General features: G+C 35.7%; 1 protein-coding gene and 1 long non-coding RNA gene across 2 annotated transcripts; both read right to left on the reverse strand.

The window, feature by feature from the left end:
- Positions 1-783: 783 nt before the first annotated feature.
- LOC103470068 (uncharacterized) lies at positions 784-4,047 on the reverse strand. Its single transcript, XR_534446.2, has 3 exons — positions 3,747-4,047; positions 1,165-1,272; positions 784-1,011 (listed from the first exon to the last, which is right to left on the reverse strand). It is a non-coding gene; the product is annotated as an uncharacterized LOC103470068 (long non-coding RNA).
- Positions 4,048-6,669: 2,622 nt separating this feature from the next.
- On the reverse strand, positions 6,670-8,201 carry LOC103470069 (lymphocyte antigen 6G-like). Its single transcript, XM_008418210.2, has 3 exons — positions 8,105-8,201; positions 7,742-7,849; positions 6,670-7,605 (listed from the first exon to the last, which is right to left on the reverse strand). Exons 1-3 carry the CDS (start codon positions 8,199-8,201, stop codon positions 7,448-7,450), a joined length of 363 nt encoding a protein of 120 aa, XP_008416432.2. The 3' UTR covers positions 6,670-7,447.
- Between the last annotated feature and the right edge of the window lie 4,131 nt (positions 8,202-12,332).

A 12,332-nucleotide genomic window follows, 5' to 3' on the forward strand; every position in this document is an offset into this window, starting at 1 on the left:
AGTACTGAGGGGATCATTTTAACACATGCAGCCTTGATATCCCTGATAAACAGTATAAGTAAAGAGTAATTACTCAAGCTTTATATCTAATTAAATCATAACATTATTCAGAAAGTATGATTTTTAAACCTCCAATTTGATGCAATGATGCAAACCTCCAATGATTGCAAAACAAGGAAAATTAAAAGTTTAGTAAAACCTGTCCTGTGCTTATGAGATCAGGTATKAATGTAGATATAATGAAGAAACATACGCGTATTTTCATTTGGTCTACAGTTGGAACGTTTATCTATGACTAATTTATGGAGATTATCTTAACATTAAAAATGTATTGTACTTATCAACGAACTAGCTGGATTTATGCTGATGTCTATTTATGAAAGGCTCCAGGTCTTTTGTGACCTTGAACAAGATGGTACATAAAATTGTTTGTTATGGAAACTTACTGKGATACAATAAATGTACCAACATACAGAATTGAGCTTCAGTTTTGTCAAATTATARATRYCAATATTTGATGTCAAATAATAMAWTTTAATGTAATTTTCACAGTAACAAAGAAGTGTTTGCTACTGCATTTTAAATATTYGGTTGCCTAAATGTTCATCTCTATGTATATCTCTTGTATTTGCTATGTAAATAAAGTGGATTGGACATATTTTAACTTGTACTGTATAAAAKGTACMMAATTCTTGTGTGAATAAATCTGCATATATGCAGGATAGGTGACAGTCACTTGAATTCAGTTCTGTGTAGTTTTATTATGTACCCAGAGACACTCTCAAAGGTTAACATTTTTTTTATTTATTCTTCAGTCATACAAACTGAGTCTAAACAATAAAGCAGAACAGAACTGACTTAGGGCCTCAAATGAAGAGCATAAAGAGAGCTGAAGACATCAGCAGCAGGAAGACGCCAGGACCTGTCGGTACGGCTCCATTGCACAGCAAGAAGACAGACCACCACATGGCATAAAGGGAAGTTTGCAACCCTTGGTGACTGTGTTYAAATCTGTGTGCAAGGGTAAGAAAATCATCAGAATCAACACTWCAAGACTGTTATTTAGATTCACTACATGATGATAATAAATTATTCACRCACAGTTGCTTTCAATGTTTCCATGAAGGTGCTGAGGTTTGCAACTTCACTGAAATGAAAACTTACTTGGTACTTTTGTAGAGAAGCAACCGTTTATCCCATCAGTGCAAGACTCAATGGAAGTACAGGATTCCTTTTCAGCACCGACGCATGTGTAACATTTTAATCCACACGCTAGAGAAACAAAAAAATGAATGCATGCAGCCACGAACAAACATCTGAAATTGTATAATTTATCATCTAAATATTTTAATTTGTCATTGTCACTGAAATGGAAATGGAGAATCTTTCTGAGCCTGAGTATATTAAGAAAGCTTTAACAAATTGGTGAAAAGCAGACACTGACCCAGCTAAAAATGAGCTACAATAATTTTTGTACATAATTTTACAGGCTGTTACTGTAAATGTTAGTTGAGGGAAGTAAATATCAGGTTCTTTCTGCAGCAGGTGAAAGCTAAGAATTTATATCCCATCCAAGTTACCAGAACATTAGTTAAATAGTCAGCAATAATTGGGAAAACAGACAATTGCTATTGTAATTTTTATTTGTTGCTGTGCCAGGGTATTACTTCACTTGAACTTTATTTTCATCCAACATTGTGAACAAAATCCCACCATGAATTCCAAGTCATAGCTATCTATTCTACCAAAATGAATCAAAAATTAAAATTAAAATGGCTTTTATGTACCACTAACTGTATTAGTGCTACATAATACCACTAATATTATGGTATTATGTACCATAATATTAGTTTCTGTTAAGAAACTAATCCTGTTAAGATTAGTTTCTTAACAGGATTAGTTAAGAAACTAATCCTGTCACCAAATAGTAACTTTCCTTACATCTGCATCTACAAATCCTTATCATTCTGTAGAAAACCACAAGAACCGCAGCTCCTGTTTGTTCTTTGAGTGGGTTGTGATCTGTGACCAAATAGAAACTTTCCTGAAGTGCAGAGAAAACATTTCCGTGCTATAGAAAACCACATTAACGGCAGTTGATTTTTGAGTATGTGGTGGTATGAATTGGCTTAGAAACCCTAAAGTCAGCCGTACTTTGATACATTCTGCTATGAATCTTGGTTGTATCTAATATAACTGATTTATTTGCTGCTTTATTCAACAAACTCTTGTGAACATAGTTTGTGAAAGAACAACAACAAAAAAAGAACAGAGACATGATTGTTTTTCTCTTACATATGCTTTTGCTGCCTCTTTCAGGCCATAAATACAAAAATCAGTTCCCAACTTGGCTTTGGAACCAAACTGATTATCTGTTGTGCTAATAAACTGACTGAACCAGTTTTTGGTGAGCATATTTCAGATGTTCTGCTGTAATGCCATCTGAACCTGTTGCCTTATTCTAAGTACGCTATAGCCTGCTGGACTTCATTTGGGGTTATTATGACCGCATCACTCTTAGCAATGTTTCCCATTCCCAGGGTTCACTTTTTACACAGTTAAATAATGCAGAGTAGTGTTGTCTCCATAGCTCTACTATATTAGGGGCCTTAGGTACGCCCCCTATGGCGCTGGGGAGTACTGCAGCAGACCTGTTTAAAGCTTCTGCATCATTCCAAAAGCCGATAACATTATTACACAGCAGTGTTTCAGCCATGGAGTCTGCTCTCATGTTCTGTTCACATTTGAAAATGCATCAAATAGAATATTAATACTTTGCACTGCAGTTTCTTTTTAATCCAGGAGAGACCCATCTCTGGATCTACCTGCTTGTTCCCACATCTTATATGCCTGTTAGCTTCTGACCCATGTTTATTCCAGCCTGGCCTGATATTATTAGCCTTTCTGCATGTAAGGTATGGTCTTGTACTCTCACACAAAGCTCCCACAATGCCATAATACATAGTATGAAGGTCTTTACATTGAGAAATATTACTGCAATTAACATCTGGGCACATAATAGATTGAAGAGGGAGACTTATTTATTTAAAAGAAGATCAGTTTTTATGTGACATACTAACGAGTCATCTTTAGAGAGTCTGGACCTGTGGGGGCACTATTTAACCCCCATATAAATTCTGGAAGACTTTTAAATATCCAGCATCATTAAAAATACAACATAATCTGACATAGAAAACTCATACAAAATTTCTATTGACTTTACAACAAAATGGGCATCAGCTGAGCTAATGCAGTGGTCAAGCCATGACGTTGTATGCCAAGCTTCACTTATGTAGGTAGCAGGGGCTGAATGGACAATATGAAACTGTTATCATCAGAAAGCTGATGCATTGACAAACAAAGAATAGCCATCAAATATATGTGGCCAAGTGTAGACGAATGAGCCAAACACATTCAACTATGAAACACATAAGTGGGTTTATTGTCCTGACTGCCTTCAGATGGAACAGCATTAATTTTGGTTTGATTTGGTATAAACTAAATAAAGAAAATTGTGAAATGTGTTATTAAAACAATTAATTCAAACAGCTTTAAAAAAAAAAAACTGAAAAAAACTAACAAAAATACAATTCCCCTAAATTGTGAATTACAAATAAAACTTTGACACAAGAGAACAGCAGTGTAAAAAATTACATAAAAGCACCATTACATAAGCATTCTATATACATTCATAAAGGAAACAATAAACAACTTTGCAAAAACCATTAATTTAAACATGTACCTACCTCAAAAAAATCAACAAATTCAAACTCACTTCCAAAAAGCCAACAGCCTGTTCAGAGTGAAGCAGATTTTCACCCTGAACGCAGGACAATTTATCTCCCCTCTGAACAAAACAAATACACAAAACAGGTAAATAATAATAATAATAATAATGAAGCCACAACCTCAGAAATCGGTTTATATTTTTATATTAAACACACACGCCGCCACAGAGCCATGTAATCTCCCTCAAAGGTTGCAACGGCCTGGTCTCACTGCTCACGGACATAAATCAATCAAAAATAAAACCTCATCGCTACAAAAAAGAAAAAAAAAAAGGAAAATCACCAGTAAAGTTTTCAGTACCAAGCGTATGCTTGTATACTAGCACCACAGTTTATTCCTAGGTCCGCTTACCAAGTTTGAACTTTTTACTGTTATCTTTACAGCTTCAGATCGGGACCAACGGCTGTTCCGCAGACATGACGGCACATATGCGGCTCAACGCTTAGAATTAAGAAGCCCAATTACTCCACAGTGCCACCTGCTGGACACTTTGAAACCGGCTTTAGACAAGCAAGGGGAATAATAGTGACCTCAGTATTGAGATTTAACTTCACCTGGTTACAAATATCTGCATTGCATTTTCACCTCCTACATACATAGAGGTAAAATACACTAATGCTCTTGAATAAGAGTGAAAGCAAGTCTATCCAAATAAATGTCTTTATTCTGAGGAAACTCTCATGGTGTGTGGACATTAATAATGACAAATTCTTTGTTTTCAACTTTTAAATGTACAACAATACACCAGTCAACACCAGTCCTGATGACATCCAGATTTTTGTGCCATAGAACGGCTCCTTTCACTAAACTCATAGAAAGATCCACAGTAGATTCACCAGCTCCACAGAAACAATCATTAATAGACTTCAAACTTCCCAAATCCTGTTTCGATGAAAAAGTTTCTTGTAAACAAAGGATAACACATTTTTGCAACAGTCTATCCACAACCAGATTAAGTTAGTTTTTGGAAACACAAAATCAAGCTGATTTAAAAGATTATAGAGATTTCTACAAACCATTGATATTAGAGTGGACATTTTTAGACAGAATACCTTTCATTGTTGTGAACAACAGCCTGAGTAAAAGACAGAAGGGACATTCAGAAAACTAATTCAAACTGATTATCTTATAGGACTGGACTGGGTAGGGGCCAAAGGAAACCTTCACAAAGTCTGGGCAACGGCTGATGAAGGGTGCTTCAAAAGACTATAAGAAAGTCTGCTTGAGATATTATTGGCTTGTCATAAGCATAAGTAAATAATTTCAATAGAATATAAAGCTTTTATTGTCAATGTACAACAAATCGCTTTGCTGCAAGTACAATGAAATCACAAGACCTACATCAAACTGCTATTTTGTTCTAATATAAGTTAAAATGCAAAAAAAAAAGAAACAACAAAAGGTAAAAAATGATAAACATGACCAGTTATAGGTGAGGGGGCTCAGCACACACCCCTGTGGGGGCGAGTTTTGGGGTTAGTTAGTGAGAAACTTCTTCTGGATACAGATGAGGGGGAGAAGTGTGAGGCTTCGATGTTTAACCGCTCCAGCCAGTTAAAGACGATAGGCATGGTGGGAGTCACTGAGGTTGGCCAAAGTTGTCTTTATCTGATGATAGGTGCATTTGATTAACAAAGAAAGAAACTATTTGTTTGACAAATTTATTCCTGAACATGCAAACCTTTTAAAATGTCCACCCAGGTTTTGGGTCATGTAGGTCCAGTTAAGGATCATCACTATGTAATTGTCTTAGATTCGACTCATTATCCTCCTGCGGTGGTGAAAGAATAAGAAATTGCAAGATTTACTTTTAAGAGTTTATCTTTGCACAATGTGTGACATAAAACCAACAAACTTCAATGCATTTTGCTGGATTTGTGAGTAATAGATCCACAGTTATTCATGGTTTTGGGAAAGGCAAGAAACAAATATGTGACGATCTGTGTTTTTGTGTATTTAATTTTTGTTTTTTTCTGTGCCCTTGTTCCCGGTGAGTCTCTGTGATGTCCTGTCCTCCCTGTTGATTGATCCCAGCTGTGTCTAGTTTTCCTGATTACCCTCCCTGTGTATTTAAGTCTACCTGTGTCCCTTGTCTAATGTCGGGTGTTGTTGTCTAAAGTCAGTTCTTGTCGTACGTCTCTGCTCTCCAGTTGAACTGTAAAGTCCTGGTTTGCGTTAGCTCTTGTTTTCAGTCCTCTGTGTATCAGTAGCTACCGGTAATTAGCTGTGTGCTAAACTCTCTGGCGTGCCGCCTGTATTGGACTGTTTGAGTTTCCATAACTAAATTCATAATTTCCTCACTGCCTGGGTCTCAGCGTTGATCCTCACCACCTCTCATTCACCAAATCATGACAAAATAGGATTTTGCAGATTAAAGTCAAAGAACTGTAGCATGAGTTGTGTGCTGACATTATTGTAGCAATTACATCTTCATGTATTTTGGCTCTATAAGTCTATGAATAATTATTTTCTGATCCTGTGCACTAGCCCAGCAGAACTTTACAGTCTGCCTTAGGAAAGTACTACTATTGTGTCCGTTTTTAAAACCTGGCTTAAGTGTAACTGGTTAGTTATGGAGATAAACTCTGTTAAACCCACATCGCTCATGCCCCTATTGTTGTATTCACCACAGAAAGTTGTATCGCTTGTTTTAAAGGTAAAATATTAGGTAAGGTCATTTTATTTATTTTATTTTCACCAACAAGGCAGTTCAAAGTGCTTCACATGAATTAGAAGGAAATGCAAGCAAACCAACAAAACCAAAAGGAAAACAAAAAGGTAAAAGTATAAAACTACATATTGGTTCCCATGTTTAATAAGAATATAATTGTCTTACATGACTGTGAAGAAACAGAGTTTGGGTAAAAATACACATAAAATGACCTAAAAATACAAAATAGATGAGAAATTGATATATTTTGTACACTTGCAGAGATATTCAGAGAGACTTGGACTTACAGATTTTTCAATTTGAATCTTTAATTCAAAGAATTTTATTTCAGTCTATTTATATATCACTAATTCACGATACATCATCTCAAGACACTTTACCAAAAAACCCAAAGCAAAACAGAACTGCAACACAAAGTCCCCCAAATCCATTCAATCCAATCATACGTTTATATTTTAATTGACCCCACTTATCAAATAATGTAGTCAAGTTCAGTTCATTGGTTTCAAAAAAGTTGTTTTTCTAAGGAAACCCTGCTGATTGCATTGAGTCATTCACTTAAAGCACTCAGTCCTCCTGAATGAACACGTAGCAACACAAGACAATTACTTATATTGTGTCATTGACTTTGCAACAATCCCTCAGCGACACTAGTGGAGAGGAAAATGTCCCTTTAACAGACAGAAACCCTCAGGAGAACCTGACTCAGTGTGAACGGTCATGTGCCACGACTGACTCAGGGTTTTAGTATTCAGAGCACAAAAAAAGAAACAGAAGCACTAATTCAGGAGTACCTCGTATTTAAAAAAAAAAGTAAAACGTTAAAATTTGGGTCACTTGGACACATGTACGTTTTCAGTTGTCATTTCACTATGTATCAGATACTTTCAAAGCTTGAAACTAGATTTTTAAAAAAATTCTTCAGTCATACAAACTGAGTCTAAACAATAAAGCAGGACAGAACTGACAGAATTTACTTTTAGAGCCTCAAATGAAGAGCATGACGAGAGTTGAGGACATCAGCAGCAGAGAGACACCAGGACCTGTTGGTACGGCTCCGTTGCACAGGTTCCCTTCACAGCAAGTAATCAGACTATTGCATGGTAATTCGGATAGTTTGCAACCCTTGGTGACTGTGTTTACAACTGCGTACAAGGATAGAAAAGCAATCAGAAACAACAATATATACTGCATGATTACCATAAATCATACACAGAGTTGCTTTAATTGTTTTCATAGCAGTACTGAGGACTGGAGCTCCAGACTAAATGGAGAACTTACTTGGTAGTTTTAAAGAGAAGCAATTCTGGATTCCACTGGCACAGGTTTCACTGGATGTACAAGATTCCGGTTTAACATTGATGCACGTGTAGCACACCAAGCCACATCCTAAAGAGAAAAACAGAAAAAAATGATTTCAGCCACAAACAAACAAAAGAAAACCGACAATGTAACATTTATCATCTAAATATTTACTTATCAGGGTCTTTAAAATGACAATTTACATGCAAGAACCAGAAACAGCGTGTTAAATTGTGTCGTTAATGTTATGTTAAATATTTTAGATTTTAACAACAGTTAAAAACACAGACATTAAGTACATCATTTACTTTACTATTAATCTAACTCAAAATAAATTCTCACCTGCGGAGACAGTCAGAAAGAAGATTAGAGCTCCGTACAACTTCATCTTGAACTTCAGACGTCTCTCAGCCTGGTCAGTCAACTCGAGCAAAGGCATCCTCTTTAGATCATCTTCTTTCTTTCTTTACTTGAACATTTGCATTTTTCAGCCAAGTGTCCTCCCAACTATTGAGAATAACAAAATAAATAACCAAATACTATGTAAACAAATTACCTAGGCAGGACAGAGGCCTCGTATTAAAATTTAACGAATGAATCAGGGAAAAGCTGACTTTGACTCTTCAAAACATCAGGTGTGATATAGATAACAATTCTGATTTACAATTTTACTGACTATTACAGTAACATTTTAATTGAGAGGTTTTTTTTTTATTTTATTTTAACACACACAAAGACAAAGTAAATGTCTGTAGGTGAGACCAAATAATTTAAATACCATCCATGTCATCCTCGGTTACCAGAAAAATGGTTTCACAGGAAAAAATGGGGGGAAACAGATTTTAATACTATTATTGTGAATTAATTATTTGTTGTTGGTTTATGTATTCAGCCACAGTAAAACACAGAACACACTTTTAAAGCGCTTAGGGGTTGTGTTTTAAAGTGTAATGAAAGTTGCATGGTTTTAATCAAGATATAATATTATTTAAATTTAACTTAATTAATAAGGCAAATACAAACATTACCAAAAAACTGCACTCACCACCAGGTGGAGGCACTCACCACCCAGTGGTGAGGAGAATCAGCAAGATCTCCTTCTTCAACCATTCTGTTACACTGTTGTATTGAGAATATCACTAATCAGTGTCTGTCTTATCTGTACACAACGAACATAACTTGTCATTTCAAAGTACTGACAAGTTCATTGACTTAGACTTTTAATTTATGGAGATGAATAAAGGATTTTAAGAAAGAAACTAGTTTTTCCAGGTCATCCATGCAGTTATGCTTTTTGAACAAATTGTTTTGAGAAATGCACTCACTGTTTGGCAAATGTTATGTATGGCTTGGATGCAGCTGCTCCACCATGGAGACCCATTCCATGAAGCTCTCTGCGCTCTGTTCCTGAGCTAATCTGAAGGCCTCATGAAGTTTGGAGGTCTGTAGTGATTGACCTCTCTGCACTACGGCTTCAGCAGCCGCTCCATCAGTTTATGTGGCCTACCACTTAGTGGATGAGTTGCTATTGTTCCCAGACACTTACGTTTTCTTATACAGCTTACAGTTGACTGTGGAATATTTAGGAGCAAGGAAATTTCATGAATGGATTTGTTGCACAGGTGGCAACCTATCACAGTTACTTTCTGGAGTTGCATGGGCTCCTGAGAGCGGCCCATTCTTTCACAGATGTTTGCAAAAACAATCTGCATGACTAGGTGCTTAATTTGGCCATGGAAGTGATTGGAACACTTGACTTCTATAATTTAGGTGGGTGAGCAAATGCTTTTGTTGATATATCGCATAAGAACCTTTTTTGAGGCAACAAAGTAATGCAGTTTGCTTAATACATTTATTCTAAACCAAAAGCAGCATGTTCAATATTAAATAATGTTAAACATTTTAAGCCAGCAACAGTTAAACATAATGCTAATAATATTTTGTAGAAGAGAATCTCTGTTTTACATCACATTGTATTTGAAAGAAAAGAATAACTTTCGGTTACAAGCAAAAAATGTTCGGGAGAACAAAAGAAGAGTCAAGTAGGATGAAATAAAACTTTATTTTATTTCCCAGATTACGCTGGAAGGCCATCCTTTGAAGTGACAGTAAACAAAGGGAAAAAAGTTGTTCATCTTTTACGAGCAAATTAGAAAAACATTGTTGGTAGAATCGTTATTCTGACTCACCAGAACGAGTATAAAACATTTACAGTCAGGTATCTTGTAAAAAAAATGTATATAACGAGAGATCCGCTTTAAAGAAAATATTAACAGACTTGTGAAAAGCAGACATTGACCTAGCTAAAAATTAGCTCCAGTAAAGATAAGAATTAAAATTTATGATTTTATAGGTTTTCACAGTAAATGGTAACTGAAGGAACCAAATGTTCCTTCAGTTTCCAATCACTCTGCAAGTGAAACCTAAGAATTTAAATCCCATCCATATGTTCCAAAGTTACCAGTAAATTAGTTAAATAGTCAAAAATAATTGGGAAAGCAGATCATTGCTACTATTATTTTTATTATTGTTTTATATGTACAGCCAAGGGTATATTCAACTTTAATTTTATTTTAATCCAAACTTGTGTACAAAATCCCACAAAGTATTCCAAATCGTAGTTATCTATTAAAGATAAATTAAAGAAAAAAATGAAAAATATATGGACTCTTGTGCACCACTTATCACAGCAGTTAAGAAACTTAAGCTGCTACATAATAGAAACATTCCTTAAGTCACTAAAACCATTTTCATGCTATAGAAAACCACATAAACTGTAGGTTTTTTTTTGTAGAAAGCCTTCATGTGACTGCCTGCCTGTCAAGTCGCCTTACTTTCATCCACTCTTCTATGAATCTTAGTTGTATCTAATGTGTCTTAGATTAAGTTAGTTTTTTGAGACAAGAAATGAAGCTGAGGCAAAAGGTTGTGATTTCTGCACTTACCCACCCACACAACATACCAGAGCACATCTGTATTGTTTCAAAAGTTAAAATAAAGCACGGCAGCTCACAAGGAAGGGTGTAGCTATGTTAAATATTTGTAGTCTATAATGGTTTAATATTTTTTAACTTAAGTTGATAAGTATGTTGAATAGAGTTAGCATAAAAAGTAGTTATACAGTTAAGCTATGCTAAGTTAAACAGGATAATCGCGTGACTGGGAAAACATAGCTCGGTTTCTAGGCCACTGTAGCAAAATGTTTCCCGTCAACCATACTGTTCCACCTTTTTGATCTCTTACTTTTTATTCTCAGTGCTGAAACTTTCCCGAAGAACTAGAAGATCCTAAATTGAAGCTGCACATCAGCAAGACATCGTCTTAACGACACTACTTCATTATGCTGCTTACAACTGTTCTAAGGAGAGTTGAATGAGTATGATGAGCTCAGCAGACTCCCATTTCCACCAGGCATTTGGTAATTGCTGCTGCTAGTCTGGAGGAGATGAGTGGTAAACTGCTCCTCTGTGAGGTGAAAGCTCGGCTGGGGCCTGCAACTCCAAGGAGGAGCTTTGTGCAAATAGTCAGCACTTTGTGTGAGCAGCCGTTTAACTTCAAAATTGTATCAAACATGTATGAAAAAATCAAGGCAACATTCCAGGTATGTTTGTGATGACAAGATAATATTATACCATAATATCAAGAGCTGATCAAGTTATCTTTAAAAATGTCGATATTGAAAAGACCACATAACAGCAATTTGTTTGAGCATTTGATTAGTTTATTCTTTCATAGCTTACAAATTTAGTTTTATGTTTAAAAGAGACACATGTGTTTTACATGATGAATATAAATGCTGCATATCTGTCCTGACTGCATTTTTGTTGTCAATTCAGCGTAACTGTTAATAGACAAAACAATAAACCAGAACAGTTTCATGATTTCAGAGCCTTAAATAAAGAGCATCATAAGGGCTGGAGACAGGAGCAGCAGGATGATACCGGGTCCAGTTGGTACGGCACCGTTGCACAAGTCCTTGTCACAGCACTTTATGGGAGAAATGCATTCTGCTCTTTGCAAGCAGCTCTTGACAATCAATCCTGTAAGAGCAAGAAAACTTCTCAATAGTATTCGTAAACATGCTCTATAATGTCCACAAATAGCTCATACAACAAGTTAAATCTTTATGCAAGTGATCAATTCAAGCAGCACAGATTCTCATACATTTAAAAGCTTACCTTCCGACTCGACAGAAGCACATCGGTCGTAACCAGCAGGACAAGTTAGAACACCTGTGCAGGTATTGGGTTCAACTGTGAAATATGTGTAGCATCTCAATCCGGATGCTAAATGAAGAAATAAAAGAATTTAACATGATTATCAATAACAACAAAAACAAGCTAAGAAGTTGACAGATGTGTGTCTTTTATATAAAACTTACAAGGCGCTTAAATACAAATTTTCAATTAAATGAAAATAAAGTCTTAAACCCTTTAACAGTAAAAACATAGGGAAATTGTTTGTACTGTTGAACTCAGCATTAAGACAGTTCAGTCCGAACTGTTAAGACAGAACTCAGTACGTTCAGTACATTTCATATACATTTTTACAGAAATTTTTACAGAAATCA

This window comes from Poecilia reticulata, linkage group LG9 (assembly GCF_000633615.1).
Source record: "Poecilia reticulata strain Guanapo linkage group LG9, Guppy_female_1.0+MT, whole genome shotgun sequence".
Classification (NCBI taxonomy): domain Eukaryota; kingdom Metazoa; phylum Chordata; class Actinopteri; order Cyprinodontiformes; family Poeciliidae; genus Poecilia; species Poecilia reticulata.